At 30.0% G+C, this 18,890-nt stretch overlaps 2 protein-coding genes across 2 annotated transcripts; one reads left to right on the top strand and one right to left on the bottom strand.

Annotated features, from left to right (window-relative positions):
• Window positions 1-6,301: 6,301 nt before the first annotated feature.
• On the bottom strand, window positions 6,302-11,659 carry LOC147803990 (uncharacterized). The gene is made up of 2 exons (XM_087151366.1): window positions 11,007-11,659; window positions 6,302-10,439 (listed from the first exon to the last, which is right to left on the bottom strand). The coding sequence occupies exons 1-2, from the start codon at window positions 11,657-11,659 to the stop codon at window positions 6,302-6,304; spliced, it is 4,791 nt and encodes a 1,596-aa protein (XP_087007492.1).
• A 4,773-nt stretch (window positions 11,660-16,432) lies between these two features.
• LOC110282162 (TD and POZ domain-containing protein 3) lies at window positions 16,433-18,588 on the top strand. The gene is made up of 2 exons (XM_087151365.1): window positions 16,433-17,446; window positions 18,565-18,588. The coding sequence occupies exons 1-2, from the start codon at window positions 16,433-16,435 to the stop codon at window positions 18,586-18,588; spliced, it is 1,038 nt and encodes a 345-aa protein (XP_087007491.1).
• The last annotated feature ends 302 nt before the right edge of the window (window positions 18,589-18,890 follow it).

Genomic DNA, 18,890 nt, shown 5'->3' with positions numbered 1-18,890 from the left:
CGGGGTCTTTAGTACTGAGTACCTGCCTGTGAAGCTGTCACCCCTCTCCTTCATTTCATCTGTGAATTAAATAGGTGACTGTGACTTTTGGTATAATAATAATGAATATGGTGAAATAAATAATGAGTATGATGAATGTATTAATAGTCTACAGTCTAAATTAATCGAGAGATGTTAGAAAGTATCTATATATATATTTCTCTTACACGGCGATAAAAAAAGCCTCATTACAACTCCCCGAATGGCAACGCTAGAAAATCAGCCAATGATTGCCGCTAAAAATGTCACATGCTAAATCTATATTAGATGGCTCAACATATAGCGCTTATAAAAACGGAAACTGAAATAACCAGAGTGTAAAATATTATATGCTTATGCGCATCGTATTTTTTGTTAAATAATTTATTTATTATATATCAGTTTATAGATGGTAACGAGAAGAGTTTTGTGGTTGCTATAGTGACTAATTAGAATGTAAATTGTTTTTTTGAGTGAGTGTGAGATTTGTTTTTTGGAACTGCGATGCTGTAATTTTATTGTTTAGATAATAAATCTTTCTTTTATATTAAACGTGATAGTAGTTTCATTAATTATTTGATTCGAAGTCCTTGGAGTTTTATTTGAGGTCAGTTTATTTTGTATTTTTTTACAAGAGAGAGCATTCTCACCAAATAAGATTTCTTCCGAAATTTAATGTTTTTCCATTGCAATTCACTTATTTCAATTTTTAATAGGCTTAATTATAGCCAAAATTTTAGCCTTTTTAAAGAGATATTAGTTTTAGAAATTTTATCTTAAGATTTTATACTATAGCCAAGGGCGCCGGCAGAATAATGTAAAAGGGGGTGCAACCCTCTAACAAACTAACCCCCCCCCCCAAAAAAAAAAAATTTACAAATATTCTGTTATTACTGTTTTGTTATTACTTATATAATCTTACTTATTACAATCTGTTAATTTTTTTCAACATACATTTTTTCATTGTTAACAAGATATTTAAAAAAAAGTGCGAATTTCTGGTACTTGCAAATTTTGCCACGAGAAACTATTGATGGCGCTGTCATAGCTACTGACTTTGAAACACAAATAACTACAAACGGTAGTTTCGTATACTAACGTGTTTGTGCACGCTTAAGATTTGTATTTGTTGTGTTGATATTTATTGAGCTTTAGAAGATTTTATATATATATATATATATATACTATGTGTAAAGATCTGCTCTTACCGAAATTCATCACTGAAGCTACAACGTGGTACGAAATGTGGTGGAACAGAGAAAATTCTTATGAATCCCTTGAATGCATCGATTTGGTAATTGAGGGCACACCTTTTTATCCAGCTGTAGCGGAGGCTATCAAAATTGGCCTAACTCCTCCAGCTACTACGTGCGCACTATTGAACGCACTTTTAGTACAATGCGACGCATCAAAACATGGAATCGGTCTACAATGTCTCACGAGAAATTAAGTAATTTGTGCATGCTCAATGTGCATAAGAAAAGAATCAAAGATGACTCAGAATTCATTGAAAAAGTTATAAACAGATTTGGACAGCAAACAAGACGATTACTATTCTTGTTTGATTAAACAATTTTTTAATTGTTATGTATCAATAATTATTTAATTACTAGTTTTTGAATAAAAATATTTTTAATAAAATTTTTTTATAACAAAATAGTTTTTCTGTATCTGCTTAATTGTTTAGAAAAAAAAAAGCCAGAGGGGTGCAAGTGCACCTCCTTGCACCCCCCTGCCGGCGCCCTTGACTATAGCACATTTCTAATAGGTTTAACGAATTACATGACATTTATTTGAATTCAAATTTATTTTAATGACTTTATTAAAATAATTATATAAAATATTAAGTATTTACTAAAAAGATGTAATTTTTTTTAAAAAAAAGTTGTGATATGGATTTGAATGATTGTTTTGAATTCTTAAAATTTTGTGCATTTGCAATGTACCTAAGTTAGTAGCGAGCTTGGTTTGCGAAGCAAACCATATAAGATTGCGTAGCAATTTTTAGGGGTTGGCGAGCGTTAGCGAGCAGGGGGCACAGCCCACTAGTATATATAAATAGTTTATACTCGGAATATTGCAAAGTTAGTGTGCATGAGTTTAGTGTGAGGCAATGTTATGCTTCGTGAGCAAAATTAACAAATGCTTTTTTTAATTTTTCACAAAATAAAATGGCAAAATGGAGCAAAAATAAATATTAAAAATTTTCCTGTTTTTTTTTTTAAAAAATTATTTAATTGTTAAAATAATTATAAGCTATCCACTTAACTTAATCAAAAATTGCCTACATTTCTTTTTACATCTTTCATTCTTTGCGTGGATATTTGCCATGTCAAAATAAAACTTTCGTAAAGTTAATAATTAAAAAAAATTCCAAGTTTTCTTGATTCGATGTTCCGTTAATTTTGAAAAAAAGTTGCAACCTTTTAATTTATGGCTGTACACTGGTGTTTTTATAAAAATTATGTGGACTAGTGAAAATGGATTGTAATAGAAATAGTCATGTTTGTTGCGCAGTCTTGGCAAAATTGAATAATGATTAACAAAAATGAATCGCGAAACTAACATAAAAAAATCGCGAGCAGAAAAAAAAGGGACTAATGTAACGCAAGAAAAAGCACTGAAAAAGAAAAAAAAAAATCAGTGAAAAAGAAATGATTGCAAATGATGTCCCCTCAAAAACATATCATTAACTATTATGTAAATTTAAAGACTGCTTAGATTTGATCTACATTTTCGAATTATTAACAAAATTTAGAAAGTATTTTTTTTTTAAAATATAGCTTGTTGAAAAAGTATTATTTGTATAAGATTAGATCCGTAAGTGGAGGGAGAAGTCAAAATAGAGGACTGTATGGAATAAAATTGTGAAAAAAGCCAGAGTCCACAAAGGACTGTAGAGCTATAGAAGATGAAGAAATCCCTAAATAATTATCGATATTTAGAACAATTTTAGAGCTGCTGAAGAGTGAGTCTGTTAAATAGCATGAAGTGAGGACAGTTCCTATTTGTAAACATTAAATTAATCCTTATGCATTAATGAAATTTTTTAAAAAAATATCTTATCTCTTTCAAATATAAACATTTCTTTTAATGTTTAATTACACTAAAATTTGATACATCAGCCTGAATTCTACTAGCAGTTAAATCCATATAATTACTAACAAGGTGATTTTTCCTGGTGGTTCCTTTTTAGTACTTTTTTTTTTAAAAATTTTCTTTGTTTCTTCCAACCAATAAAAGAAGAACTTATGAACCCCTACACAATTTTACAATCATTTGAATGTTCTAACTATGTAACACAAATGCTGACCTGTTTAATCAAAAAGTTCAGTACGAATGCTATTGTCCCAATGCTTGATCCAAGAGTTCCCTTGTCCTTTGGGTTTCGATCAAAATTTCGAAACTACGGGGATGAACATTAATAGTATTCGTAAATCCAAAAATGGATGGGCTGTTCAACATCAGTCTTAAAATGAGATAATGTGAGTTTCTGTCTTGAGAAAATCTAATCTTATTTGAGTAATACGTAGGGAACCGACTATCCGGAACGATCGGGACCATCGCTATTCCGGATAACTGATTTTTCCGGTTTTCTGAATCGCTACAAAAAGCCGTTTTTTTTATTGTTAAACCCAACTAAAAAAAATTTTTTTTTTGGAAATAATCTTAAAAAGAAGAAAAAACGATAGAGTAATACACTAATGATTATTTCCAAAATGATGGTAAGGTAAACATCTTTCAAAAATCCTAAAATCTTATGAGGAAAAAAAATTTTTTTTTTTTTTAAATGGCGGGAAATTTTATCGAATTTCGTTCCGGTTTTCTGATTTCCGGATAACGGGTTCTGTACTGTATTTATTATTGCAAAATTAGAAAGAATAAATGTTAAGTTCAGAATAACATAATGTTATTTTAAATCCTATATTGAAAAGCAACAAGAATAGTGTTATTTTTAAATAGTGTGACAGTTAATATAAAAAAAACTTCTTAGGGTGCACAACAAAAATTTCTACATGTACAGTCTCTGGCCTGGTTAGTAGACGCACTATATGATTCTATGCAAAATCTTAATTATCAGGTGATACTATACAGCTTTAATGTTTTTATGTGACTGAAACCGGTTTGCACTTGTTTTCGTCAGTGTATTTATTAATTGGGTAAATTAGATGATATGTAATATGAATTTGACGATAGGATAAGTTAGATGATATATTATATAAATATAGAATATTTATTATATCAAGATTAATATATTATATGTAGATTAAATTATCAGACGCCCTGTAGTATTTTAATAATTACGAGATTTATACGAGTTTATAGGCAATACTTTTATATTTAAACATGCATGTAATGGGTTTTTATTCAGGAATTTTTTTATATACTTACATGCTTCTTATTTTTAAAATATTGCATTATAATGATTACCAATTGATACAGGAGGTTACACAAATGCAAACCGGTTTCATTCCAGTAAAAACAATAAAGCTGTATAGTATCACCTGAAAATTATAATTTTACATATTAGCTTATAGTGGGTCTAATTAATATTAAATCAAATAACCAAATATTTCGGACATTCACACTATATATATATATATATATATATATATATATATATATATATATATATATATATATATATATATATATATATATATATATATATATATATATATATATATATATAGTGTTTCTTTTGACATGTTATCTTAAATTTGGGGGAAAAAACGATGATTTTGCTGTTGATACTTTTATGTTGATATCCTGTGTCTTTTTTAAAGGACACCGCCGTCTTTCACTTGCAGGCAATGTTCTCTGAAGGTCAAGCATTGTGGGACTCAGTTAAGGGGTCCAATTATCATTCCCTAAATTTGAAAGGGGACTGAAAAAAAGGAAAGGAGCCATTTCCATCAGTTTTAGTGGCTGATTTTTTTTTTTTTTTTTGTGGAGCACCTTTTGAAAATGGAAACAAATATGTAAAAAATGCATAGTGATAATGGAAAAGTGTTGAATGCGCACCAAAATTATCGCTTTAGGTTCGCGTATATTCATATATTTTCGGCAGAACTCAGGCGTTGCGTCATTAACTGTAACGCAAAGATACATGCTTTTGAAATGGAAAAACTTTTAATTAATGTAGTTAGTAATTGTCTTAAAATACATTGCACGTGGGTGTTATTTTAAAACATATTTCTGCCAATAAAAAATAATTATATATATATATATATACGCATACGTTTACAACTAAAAGCAGTGTGTGTTCGTAGAAAATTTAAAATTTTTATGTTGCTTTTTTATTTTAAAATTTTTATTTCATTATTTTTTTTTATTTCAGTATCAAACTTTGAATTTGATTTTTAAGAACTTAAAAAAATCTATATTATATAAAACGCTAATACGCACGTATGTATGTATGTATCAATAAAACCGATGATATTTCTTTTCTCGCGCTGGCAACAGTTTTCATTTCTAATTGATTGGATTCGGCGCGCAAGAGTACGTAGTGAGCAGCCAGATAACAATAACCAGAGTGAGCATTATCAGGTTGTTCAATTCAGATTCATGCACTAAAAACATGACAATATTTAATTTAAACTCAATTAGGAAATTATTAATTAATTGAAGTGAGAACGCTTTAAAAGGCCGCTGTTGAATTGATATTTTTCTACTGGGAGCTACCTAAACGTCTAAAAAACGTTTAAGTGTTTGTATTGAATGCATTGAATTTTTTTATATTTCGCGTTTATTTATGCATTGAATTTTCACGCTTTAAAATGCAAAATATTAGTGAAGCAATATTTGATAATTTATTTTGCTAATATGTTTCTTATTTAGCTTGGAGGGATTTTAGGAGTGTGTTGCAATGAATTGAGCAGAGGACTGTATCATTCAAACAATAATTTTATTTTGATATAAGAAACAGCAAATCGTCCTTGTCGGACTGGAGAGGAGCGGTTGACCCGCGTGATTCTCTATGTAGAGAGAGAACGAGAATGGTTATTTTTCGTGGCGCGTGATGAACGCCACTTACACCCACTCATGATCCTTTAGAAGATCATGCGTAGGTGTTAACTTTATTTCTTAGAATTAAACATATCTTATTAAGCGTTAACATGCTCCCCCCCATTGAAATAATTTAAATTATTTCAATAGTAGACAACACAATATTCACAAAGCACATAACTATACATAATACCTTGACAAAAAGAGTAAATATAAACACAAATATTCCCAATACATAGTTCAGTAACATTCTAGATTTCGTAAAACCGTACATTTATTCGACTGGCAATAAACAAAGATGTCTCACGCTACGCTTCAAAGTATTGCCATTTGGCAATCTAACCTTTACTACTCGAATTTTGCCATCTGTACCTGGATAAACTTCTACGATTCGAGCAGTTAACCATTTATTTATTGGAAGATTGTCTTCCTTAATCAAAACTAATCTACCTTTTTCAACATTATCTTTTTCAAATTGCCATTTACCTCTTAATTGTAAATTATTTAAATAATCTCGTGACCATAATTTCCATAATCTTTGAATATACTTAGTGGTTTTTTTCCACCTATTTAACCTGTTATCATTTATTTCACAAATATCTGGTTCAACGAGAGTATTTATTGGTCTACCAACCAAAAAATGTCCAGGAGTGAGAGTTTCAAAATCGTCAAAGTCTGAAGACAGAGGTGTTAAAGGTCTAGAATTTAATATACCTTCAATTTGAAGAATTATAGTTAAAAATTCTTCATACGTAAGAGTTTGATTTCCTACTATTCTTTTCAAATGGAATTTAAATGACTTAACTCCTGCTTCCCAGAGACCTCCAAAATTAGGAGCTCTGGGGGGTATAAATTTCCAATCAATACTCTCATTGGTGAGAAATTTTGCTAAGCTTTCATCTGGATATTTTACAAGATTGTTTAATCTTTTAATTTCAGCATTAGCTCCGATAAAATTTCGAGCATTATCTGTGAACAATTTCGAACATTTGCCCCTACGAGCAAAAAAACGCTTTAAAGTGGCGATAAATGCTTCTGTAGTCAAATCAGTAACAATATCCAGATGAATGGCTCTGGTAGTAAGACATATAAATATACAGACATATATTTTGTTTAAAGAACCCTTTCTTTGGTGTTTATACTTAATAAAAAACGGTCCGCAATGATCAACACCTGTATAATTAAAAGGAAATGTTGGCGTAACTCTTTCATTGGGTAAGTTACCCATACTTTGTTCAATAAGTTTTGGATTATTTTTAAAACAAATTAAACATTTGTGAACTATTTTTCTACACAAGTTTCTGCCGTTAATCGGCCAGTATTTTTGGCGAATACAATACAAAAGTGATTGTGCGCCAAGATGGAAATACTTTTTATGATAATACTCAATAATGATATAAGTTAGTTTACTGTTCTTTGGTAATATAATTGGAAATTTCTTGTTAACAGTTAAATTTGCATTTTTTAGTCTTCCAGAAACTCTCAAGACTCCCTTGTCATCTAAAAATGGATTTAAATTCTTAAGTTTACCTGCTATAGGATCTCCCTTTTTAATCTTACTTATCTCCAAAGCGAATGATTCTTTCTGAACCATTTTGATTAATTCAGTTTCTGCTTTTTCTAAAGCTATCTGAGAAATAGGTCCCTTTCTTTTTGAGTTGGGATTTCTGCAGTTATGAAAAAACCTGAAAATATAACTTAAGACATAGATTATAGTAAAATAATTATTAGATATATTAAATATTCTGGTTAAGAAATTATAGTCATTAGCACTAGCTAAACAGTAGTTAGAGTCACTATTATGTTTAATAGAGTTTTTTAGTTCATTAGCACAGTCTTCATCTAAACTAAAGGAATGAGAGTCACTATGTTCAGAGTCATTATGTTCAGAGTCAGAATGCAAAAAGGAAGGACCATACCACCACGAAGTATTGGTTTGTAAAGAGTCAACAGTAAGACCCCTTGTCAAAGCGTCAGCTGGGTTTTCCTTTCCATTGCAGTGGTACCACGAGCTTATATCCGTTAAGCTCTGAATCTCCTTGACCCGATTAGCAACAAATGGTTTCCACTTTTGACTGGAACCTTTTATCCAACATAACGTTATCTTTGAGTCTGTCCATAGAGTTACGTTAGTAGATTTCTTTTGCTCTATTATGTTTTTTATCATATTTGTTAGGCGAGCTAACAACAAAGCACCAAGAAGTTCCATTCTAGGTAAAGTTATTTTCTTGAGTGGTGCGACACGACTTTTGGAAGTAACTAGGTTCACTTCGATTTTGTCTTTCTTGAAGAGTCTAACGTAAATACAAGCACCATAGGCCTTTTTGCTTGCATCCGAGAACCCATGAATTTCTATTGCGGAATCAACAGTGTCTTCAAACGAATTGAAGATGTATCGTGGTATTTTCAAACTTTGTAAGTTCGGAATTTCAGAACACCATTGTAGCCACGGTTCTTTTATGTCAGGAGGAAGCTCTTCATCCCAAGAGATACCTCGTCTCCAAAGTTCTTGAAATAGGCACTTGATTCGTAAAGTATAAGGCGTTAAGAGTCCTAACGGATCAAATATTTTCCCTGCTACCTTCAGGAGAAAGCGTTTTGTGTTCTGAGCATTGGTTAAGAGTTCCAAGACATTGTTTACATCGATCGTGAAACAATCAGTTTCAGTGTTCCAGCTTAATCCTAAAACCTTTAATGTACGAGTTCCTAATGCAACATTGGAATGACACGGATGTGTATCAAATCCAGACTCCTCCCATCTCTGTATTAAATTTGGATCATTGGAAACCCATTTCCTAAGCGTCATTCCTGCATCTTTCATAATACTGTAAGCTTTACTAGTATTTTCAAACGCTTCTGAAATATTATCCGATCCCCCAATAAGGTCATCCACGTAGAAACAATCATTCAAAATTTGATATACTTTAGGATAATCTTCGCGATATTTCGTTATGTGATGTTTAATTGTAGCGGCTAACAAAAATGGGCTACAATTTACTCCGAAAAGTACGCGAGTTAATCGGTATAACCTAATAACTAAATTTTCCTCATTAGTTGACAAGTTATCTCCCCATAAAAACCTTACTGCATCCCTGTCCGTTTCTGACAACGATATTTGTAAAAACGCTTGAGCTATGTCCGACATATACGCGATTCTATTTAAGCGAAAGTTTACCAATAAATTTACGAGATTAGGATTTAAATTGGGACCTGGCCATAAACATTCATTAAGTGAAAGCTGTCCATTTTCATGAGCACTAGCATCAAACACAATGCGTAATTTTGTCGTTATGCTTTCTTTTTTTAATACAGGTTGATGCGGAAGATAGAATAAATGTTTATTGTTTGGAACTATTTGTGTCACCGGTTCTACGATACCCTTCTCTAACTGTTCATTTAATACTCCCTTATACTGTTGATATAGACTATCATTGTTATGAAATCTTTTGACAAGACTTTTAAATCTCCGTTCGGCCAAATTGTAGTTATCATGTAACTCAGGTGTATCGCATTTCCAGGGCAAAGATACTTCATAACGATCATTCTTAAACGTAATAGTTTCATTAAAAATTTGTAATGCTAAATCCTCTTCCGGAGTTTTTAAATCATCTTTTATCCCGATACTTTCAAGATCCCAGAATCTCTCTAAATTGTTTTTTAATGATTCCTGATTTTTTACTAAGCAACAAGCTAAGGTATTTGCAGAATTGTTTCCATTCATAACCCCAGTAGTTATCCATCCCAATTTACTTTCCACCAAAATAATATCAGTACCTTTTATTTTGATTTGATTTGAGCCTAAAAGTTCATAGAATAATTCTGCCCCAATTAATAAATCGATTTTACCTGGTTTATTAAAATTAGGATCAGAATACGCTAAATGAGAGGGAAAATTTATCTTAGATATATCATAATATTTAGAGGGTGTTAAGTCTGTGATTTTTGGTATAATTAAGAGATCAATATTTCGCTGAAAGTCTTGTTTCTGATTAGAAATACAAGTGGATACCTTTCTTTTAACTGTTACATTTGATCCATTAATACCAGAGATGGAAGAATTTATTTCTTTCCTTTTTAATCCTAATAAATCTGCACATTCTGTGGTAATAAAACTAGATTGACTCGCATTATCTAATAGTGCTCTTAAAGAGTGAAAATTATTTCTACAATCCTTCACATTAATAACAGCTGTGCTCAGCAAGATGAATTTCCCATTAGTTAGGGTAAGACAGTTATTATTTCCATTTGAGAAGGAAGGATTTTGAGAATTTTCTAAGCAATGCACTTCAAAAGAGTTATGGCTTACAGATGGGAGATTCGATGGCGTCACACCCACGGTTTTTACTGCAGTGTTAAGAGGGCTGCTGTTAAATGTCGATGAATACTCGTGTAATAGAGTGTGATGATTGAGTCTTTTTTTACACACAAAACAAGCACTTTTCGAATTACATTGATTGAAAGGATGGGAATCGCTTAAACAATTATAGCAGAGCTTATTTCTCTTCACCAAATTTATTCGTTCTGATAATTTCATCCTTTTAAATTCATCACAATGATATAATGCATGTGATGGAGATTTGCAAGCGAAACATAATTTTTGAAATTTGTTGGATTTAAGTAAAAAAGACTTAGATCGATCAGAACTAAATTTAGATGGGAAGTTAGCATTAATACTATTTAATATTTGATATCTTCTTTCTAAAAATTCCAAAAATGTGTCAAAATCAGGCACTTCATTATCTTCAAGAGTCAATTCAAACTGTTTACGAGTTTCGCGGTCTAATTTATCCAGAATGATATTTAATAAAATAACATTAGAAAGCTTATCTCTAGTGAAATCTAGTATTTTTAAGGATCTAAGATTTTTCTTGATATTGTCCAAAATATTACGAAGTTCCCTAGACGATTCTTGTTTAATAGGTTGCATTTTTAGAATGTTTTTGACGTGACAGTCAACTATGAGTCTTTTATTTTCGTACCGTTGTTCTAATGCCTTGAATAATGATACAAAATTATCGTCCGACGTTTCTACTACCTTCGCTTCACCCCTTAAGGATCCACGCAGGTAATACAATTTTTCGTTATCTGACAGTTCCGGATTTTCATTTATTAGACTAGAGAATTGGCATCTAAATAAATTCCACTCTTCTATTTTACCGGTAAAAATTGGAAGAGGAATTTTTGGTAACTTTACAGATGCTCTTTTAGTTTGGTCATTTAGTTTAGAGTGATTTTCATGCTTTGAACCATCTACATTTTGGTTTGTAGCAGATACAGTTTTAAAGAATTTGAGTTTTTTAATAGAGGTTTTTAGGCTTACCTCTTGTTTTTGAATCTCCTCATCAATTTGAGACAGCAGTAACTCCTTTTCTTCTAGTTCATCGTCATCGAGCATTTTGTAATACTCATTCTTTAGAGCATCGAACTTCTCGTATATATTAGTCACAGTATCCAAGTGGGCTTCGAGTTCGAAAATGTCTATTTCAGTTTGTTGCATTGCTTCCGAAACAGCATTCGATAGTTTTGTCAGTTGTCCTTTTAAATTGCCACGTTTACGATTTAGCGAGGCTATGTCTCTACTTCTTTGAGACAAAGATTCGGTGTCGTCATTGTTTGACTTCCCAGTAGCCATTGTTTGGCTTGTAGTAATCCAAAATGAGCTGATTTACCTCCGGGTCGCTAGGACCAAAAACATGGAGGGATTTTAGGAGTGTGTTGCAATGAATTGAGCAGAGGACTGTATCATTCAAACAATAATTTTATTTTGATATAAGAAACAGCAAATCGTCCTTGTCGGACTGGAGAGGAGCGGTTGACCCGCGTGATTCTCTATGTAGAGAGAGAACGAGAATGGTTATTTTTCGTGGCGCGTGATGAACGCCACTTACACCCACTCATGATCCTTTAGAAGATCATGCGTAGGTGTTAACTTTATTTCTTAGAATTAAACATATCTTATTAAGCGTTAACATAGCTAATGTTTTGATTTTTTCACCATGTACAATCTAAATAGCTAATATACTTTTTTAAAAGCCAATAAGAACATTGGTAGAATTCATCTACATAAGTACAATACTATGTCTTTGATGTTAAAATACTAGGTCTTTGATGATAATATATTATGTCTTTGTGCTAGAACATTGTGTTCATTGGCGAGCGAGCGCAGCGAACCATGGTTCACGGCGTGAACCACATAGGATTGCGTAGCAATTCTCGGGGGTTGGCGAGCGTTAGCGAGCAGGGGGCGGAGCCTAGTAAATAAATAAAGCATTATAAGTAAATGAAAAACTTTTGTTTGAAAAATTAAATTTCATTAAGCCCACATGTCTCAATTCAATGTTCAATAAAAAAAAAGTTACACAAATTCATTGTAATTAAACGAAACCATTAAAACAAAACTTAATGTAATTGATCAGTGTTAGTCAATGATTGCGTTGGGTTTAGATAGCGATAATTTCGAATTTTCATAAAGAAAATCGATTTTTTTAAATCGCCTCTGAGGTATTTTTTTATTAGCGTTTGAAAAAATAGAACTGACTTAATAACAGTATTATGGCAATTACTTCTTAATATGTTTACATTCCTTATTTTTTCATTTAAAAATTTTAATTTCTTAGCCCAGGAATAAATTTATAAAAGCAAGAGATGGACGGAACGTTTTACTCTGAATTACTTTTGATGTTAAAATCAAAATATTTTGTTCTAAGATGTAATATTTCTAACATAGCGAAAGATATTCCTCTGAAAAACGGTGGAAGATGAAAAATTAAATTCCAAAACAGCACAGAAACGTGACATGTACAATAAATTTGAAACCGTTTTTGAAAATTTTAGTACTATTTTTTACGTGTTTCATCTGGTTTTTAAAACAAATTAAATAAATCAAAAATACCCTGCGTATTTCATTCTTTCGAAGGAGAAATATTGCAAAAAATAAATAAAGTAAACGAATAATTAAAAAATAATAACGATTTTTCCTTTTTTTAATATTTTTCATTAAACGATAATATCTTATGTGGCAAAGACATCATTTTAATAATTTAAATTTTGGTATTTGACCTTTAAAAATAACTCATTTTTATACATTCTAAAATGTATGCTTTACAATGAAAAACTGTTAAAAAATACTTACATCATACACTTATTTGAGAGTAAATAGGTGCAAATAGTATTTGGCTTCCATTTTGGGGAAATCCTCTTAAGTTGGAAAATAAGATTTAGAGGTTAAAATTTTTAATTTGTCTTCTGATTAAACAATTGGAACCATAACTTATAAGCTATTCCCGCATGAAGGAGGATCTTAAAAATATAAATCCGTGGAATGCAGGCCCATTTAAACATATTTATTTAACGATTCTCAATATAATATAAATTAAAAGAAAGCACATTCTTATTTAATTATTTATCCTATAAAAAAGAAGGTTTGATAATAGGAAATAAATATTTAAAAAAATTTCTCGTATTAAACGAATATTTAAAAAAAAAAATTCCAAATTATGAAAATAAATTTTTATCAATATCATGCCTATGTGAGCTATCGACCAGCGAGATACATTTGACAAAAAGAAGAAAAAAATTAAAATATTAAAATTAAACACAGAGAGATTAAACATTAAAAAAGATATTAAAATGTTTATAGTAAATAATATTTTATTATTCTATAATTTTACAAAAAAATTATTGTTTAAAGAAAATTTGAGAAAGAATATCTTTTAGCGAAAAATAGAGAAGTTTGTAGCTTCCTAGTCCTAGTATGTAGCTACTAGTCTTTTTGAAATGTACTTCCTGCCTTCTTTCCCCCTCCTGTGACGAATTTTGATTATGATGGGAGTTTGACAATTCCTCTGGCTGACCCCTCATTTCCTATTCAAAGAATTTGACCCCCCTTTTCTAGAGGTGTTGCATTTCCTGTATGAAATGCAAGCAAAAAGGGAAAGGAATTTTACTGCTTTCTCTAAAAGTTAAGTGAATGCGAAAATCAATTCAAGGACACTTCCCCCATAAAATGCGTTAACAAAGTTATAATTTTCTCAAATATTTTGGGAATTAGGGAAAGTAGATCTAAAAAAAAAATTGTTAAATAGAAAATTTACTCCGCTATTTGGAAGTTAATATACGAAGAAATTTCCAAACTGTTCCACGAAAAAATTCGCAAAATGGAGAAACTCGTAAAATGGAAGTTCGTTAAATAGAAGTCCGACTGTATTTGAAGTCAACCCTTTCAGGCAATGAGATTAGCATTTAACTTAGTACATAAAAAGCCATTATTGGAATAAAAGTTATCCAGGGTGATATATATATATATATTTTTTTGGTGCTTTATTTCAAGAAATTATTTATTTTTCATTCTGAGTTATAACGACTGTACAAGTGTATGTTTCAACTTTTCAACACAGCGCGTTTGCACTGTCTTACAAGTGTTTTGTAGAAGCCATTTTCTTGAAATAATTACGCCAATTTTCCAACTAACTAAACTTTTAGCTACCATATTTCAAATAGTTATTCAACAGCTATCAATTGTGCAGATTGTAGGAAAGTGGATGACACCTTTTGTCACCCTCGATTAATAATTGTATTTTAAGATCCGACCCTCTCATCTTTGTGAATATAACGAGATGCTCTTTATATTTTTGTAGTTTTTAACTCAATTCAAAAATCAAAGTAACTCGCTAAGTAAGTATCGGAGTAAAACACTATTTATGAAAGTTATAAAAATAAATTTTAATCAAGATTAAAATGATCAAATTTCGCGTTACACGCTAAGAAAAACCAAGAATATGTTTTTCCATGAAATGATTGCTTTTATTGGTATATTTAATTAAATAACTTGCACGTTAAGTATCGGAATACAATCATATTTATTAAAGTTAAAAAAAAATAATTTATTTTAATTAAAATTAAGTTAAAATAATCACAGTTTGTGTTACACGCAAAGGAAAACCACGAAAATGTTTTTTCAAATTGCTTGGTGATAATAGAATTCCAGCTAAATGTTCATTCTCATCTGAATGAAAAGATTTTTTGTAAACAACCATTTTTTTATTATCATTTTCCTTAATAGATACGATACCATCTTTCTGAATATAACGAAAAGCTCTTCTTAGTAACTCAACCCTGGAATCAAAGTAAGTCGGAATTTAAAATAATATTACCAAATTTTGCATTACACTCTAAGGAAAACCACGAAAATGTTTTTCAGATTGCTTTAATCGGTAATAGGATTATAGCTAAATGCTTATTATCGAAAAGAAATTACTTTTTAATTATCAATCATTTTTTGATAGATGGCTTATCATTGTGAATATAATGAAACACCCTTATTATTTTTAATTCAACCCAGAAATCAAAGTAATTAATAATTTAAGTATCGGAGTACAATCATATTGATGAAAGTAATAAGAATAGCTTATTTTAATGAAGATTAAAGTAAAATAATAAATTTTGCGTTACATACGAAGGAAAACCACGAAAAAGTTTTTTTTAGATTGCTGAATGGTAATAAAATTCCAGCTAAATATTGATTATCGCAATGAAATTATTTTTTATAATCAATAGTTTTATCATCATTGACAGATTATCTGTCATCTTAGTGAATACTGTGAAACACACTTCTTATATTTTTAACACATCCCAGAAATCAAAGTAACTTAAAATTTAAGTATCAGAATAAAAGCATATTTATAAAAGCTTTTGTAGTTACCTATTTGTTTTGTAGAAAACCACGAAAATGTTTTTATATTTTTCGATGGTATTGGATAAATCTAAATCTTCCTTATAGCAATGAAATCATTTTTTAATAATCAATAATTTTTTTTTAAATATTATCTTTCATATAGCCTATGTAGTGTGAAAATTTATTGTTCTTCATGTAATTTATTGTTTTAGCCAGCTTAGATTGCTTATGAATATATTCTTCATTTTATTTTACTTTTTTTTTTTTTTTTTGCACTTGAATTGTTTTTCCTTTTATTTTAAGCATTTGAATTTCAGAACGATATAAATTTTTTTTTTAAAGAATGTATTAGTTTTTTCTTTTTAAATTTTAAGATTTACGAATTATAATTCTTCAAAAAATTGAAAAAAATGTGTTATAAAATTTGCGTAATTCAGAATTTTTGGCACAGAGACAGAATGTAATTATTATTCATTACAATTTACAGAAATCAAATAAAAAAATAGAGTAGAGACCAGTGATGTCAAAGTTCACCGTGACGTCTGTTTGTTATAGCCTTTGCTTTGAATAAATTAGCAAGCCATAATGCCATTCTAGTATCGACCAATCAAATGCCTCTGTTTATAAAAGATTCGGGCAGTCAAGAAACAACCTTTCCGGCTGTTTGTGAACGAGAACCCTATATTAATCCCTGCAAGAAACCAATCCATTTCATCAGATAATTTGTGAAGCATGGACGAGCAATTCTTTTATTGTATAAATTGGAAAATAGTAGATTTTCCTACCCGTAATAAGGAGTGTTACAAATTTTGGCCTTTTAAAGGAAGAAGAGATGCAGTAGATTCCTTTGGGAAAGTTTATAATCCAAGCTTTACCCTTTCTTATAAGAGTGAAGGAAATTCTAGCGAAAAAAGAGTAGTAAGTAAATTCTATTTAAGTGTTGATGGTGCGTTACCGAAAGACTTCGAAGTTCTATGTTCGAGTACATTGAGAGTTGTAAATTGTCATTCTGTTAGATGTAAATTTGATAAAAAACAATTAGAACATGCCAGAGTTTTACTGTTTTATGTTACTACTGAAGAAACAACTTTGAGGGTTGAAGATCAAGTCATGGAGTACTCACGTGATTTTATTTTTACATATTTTACCTTTATAATGTACTTTAACAATTCTGTTACTCCAAAACTGACCAACACTCCAGCAATAAATTTTCCATGTAAAAGAGGTTGTAATTTATGCTCTGATTTTAAAAAACTGTTTGATTCGAAAGAAATGGCTGACGTAACTATTACTGTTGACGGTGTCTCTCTTCTCGCCCACAAATTTGTGCTTGTGACTCGCTCTCCAGTTTTTAAAGCTATGTTCGACAATGATTGCTTGGAATCCAATACGAAAACCATCCAAATTACCGATGCAGATGCCCCTATTTTTAAAATTTTTCTAAAATATCTCTACTGCAGTGAAATCGGTGACAAAAGCTACGATATGGTGCTTAATCTGTACGTGCTTGCAGATAAGTATGCTGTTGATGGTCTTAAAGAAGATAGTAGAGACATACTGGAATCTGAATTAAATGAAGGTACTGTTTGTCAACTTCTTGAGATGTCTTATTTGTTTAGAGATGAGACTTTGTCTGAAAAGGCGGTTGACTTTTTTAAACAACATTTTTCTGCTGTGAGTAAAAAGCCAGAATGGTTAAAAATATGCGAAGATCGTCCCAAAATGGCCTCAGATGTTTTGAGAATGGTTACCTTATTTTTGGATGATAAATCAAAATCAAAAGACCAAAATGAAAGTTTTAAATCAAAAGACCTAAATGAAAGTTTTAAATCAAAAGACCAAAATGAAAGTTTTAAATCAAAAGACCAAAATGAAAGTTCTTTCATCAAAAAGTTGTTTTTTTTAAATATTTTTTGGGTTAACATATTTATTTTTTTTACTCTGGTCAAAAATTCAATTGTTAAAAGGTCAATTGTGATGGTCAATTTTTAAAAAGTAAATTGCCATCATCAAAGTCAATTTTAGAGTTAAGAATGTAATTTAAAAAATTTACTTATTTTATTTAACAAATTAAATTTATTTCATGTATGCGCAAATTTTGGAAGAATATTTGATTCAGTGTAATAAATTTGTAATATTTTTTATCTGGACAACATTAATATTTCTAAATTTTGCTAGAAATTGCGAAATATATTACAATTTCTGCCTTTTTTTTCCATCAGAAATCACTAAAAATACAATACTCCTTTCTTAATTTTACATTGCAATTTCCTTAATTTTTGGAAGATGTTTTATTTGTTTTCCTTAGTTTTGAATTGTATTGCTCAAACAGTTATTTCAGTAGTTTTATTTAGCAATTACCCATTATGTTCTTGATGTTGAGTAAAATATAGGTTATAACTTATAAAATATAGGTTTTTTTTTTTTTTTCTTTTGCAATTTATTTAGACAATTATCCCTCCAATTATGAATCAAATATATTTCGTATCATAAAAGAATAAATTTTCAATTCAAAATTTTTATTTCATAAATTAGTTTTCTATTGCTTAACTATTACCTTTTAAACGATCTACACGCTTAATATATTTTATTTATTGAATAGTTCAATAGTTAATGTTATAAAGTTTAAATAATTCCACCTCAATGATGAACTAGATTATCTATGTGAAATTTTGTGATATCCGTAGAAACAATGAAATAAGTATGGTTTTTCTGTTCCAAAACTCAATTAAACTAAATTAGTTTTTGTTGCTTCATTAATTTACATCTCTCAATTATTAATATTCTAATTTCCTCGCATTCATATGTAGTTTTCTATCAGTTTGAAATTTTCAATGATATGTGTTTTTTATTTTTCTTTATAGCTAAATTTTCTATTAGTACATTGATGTATAGTATTTATCATTATCTGCCTGTATATGTATGAAGAAGCAATTTTTTCTGTTAAAAATTCAATTTTGTTCCCTTCCTTTTGCACTCAAAGTTTCATGTTGGAAAGAAAAATTTTGAAAAAATCATGATTTTTTTAGCATTAAATGTAAAATTGGGCTTATTTTGAAAATAGTCTTAGGAACATGAGTTTTTACTGATTATAATTCAATCAACTCAGTTAGAAGAGTAATTTACTTAGGTGTAAAATGTATTAGTTATTTCTGCATCTGAGTTTTGAATAATTAATTTCATTTCAATA

This window comes from Parasteatoda tepidariorum, chromosome 9 (assembly GCF_982258835.1).
Source record: "Parasteatoda tepidariorum strain Cologne lab strain chromosome 9, Ptep-v5.0, whole genome shotgun sequence".
Lineage (NCBI taxonomy): Eukaryota > Metazoa > Arthropoda > Arachnida > Araneae > Theridiidae > Parasteatoda > Parasteatoda tepidariorum.
Note: the sequence above shows the minus strand (reverse complement) of the source record. Positions and strands in the feature narration are given on the sequence as shown.

Coding starts and splice junctions, on each gene's coding strand:
- LOC147803990 (XM_087151366.1), bottom strand. CDS start 11,659: ATGGCTACTGGGAAGTCAAACAATGACGACACCGAATCTTTGTCTCAA. Junction 10,440..11,006: donor TTCAAGGCATTAGAACAACG/GTACGAAAATAA, acceptor GTGTAAAAAAAG/ACTCAATCATCACACTCTAT.
- LOC110282162 (XM_087151365.1), top strand. CDS start 16,433: ATGGACGAGCAATTCTTTTATTGTATAAATTGGAAAATAGTAGATTTT. Junction 17,447..18,564: donor CCTCAGATGTTTTGAGAATG/GTTACCTTATTT, acceptor TTTTCTTTATAG/CTAAATTTTCTATTAGTACA.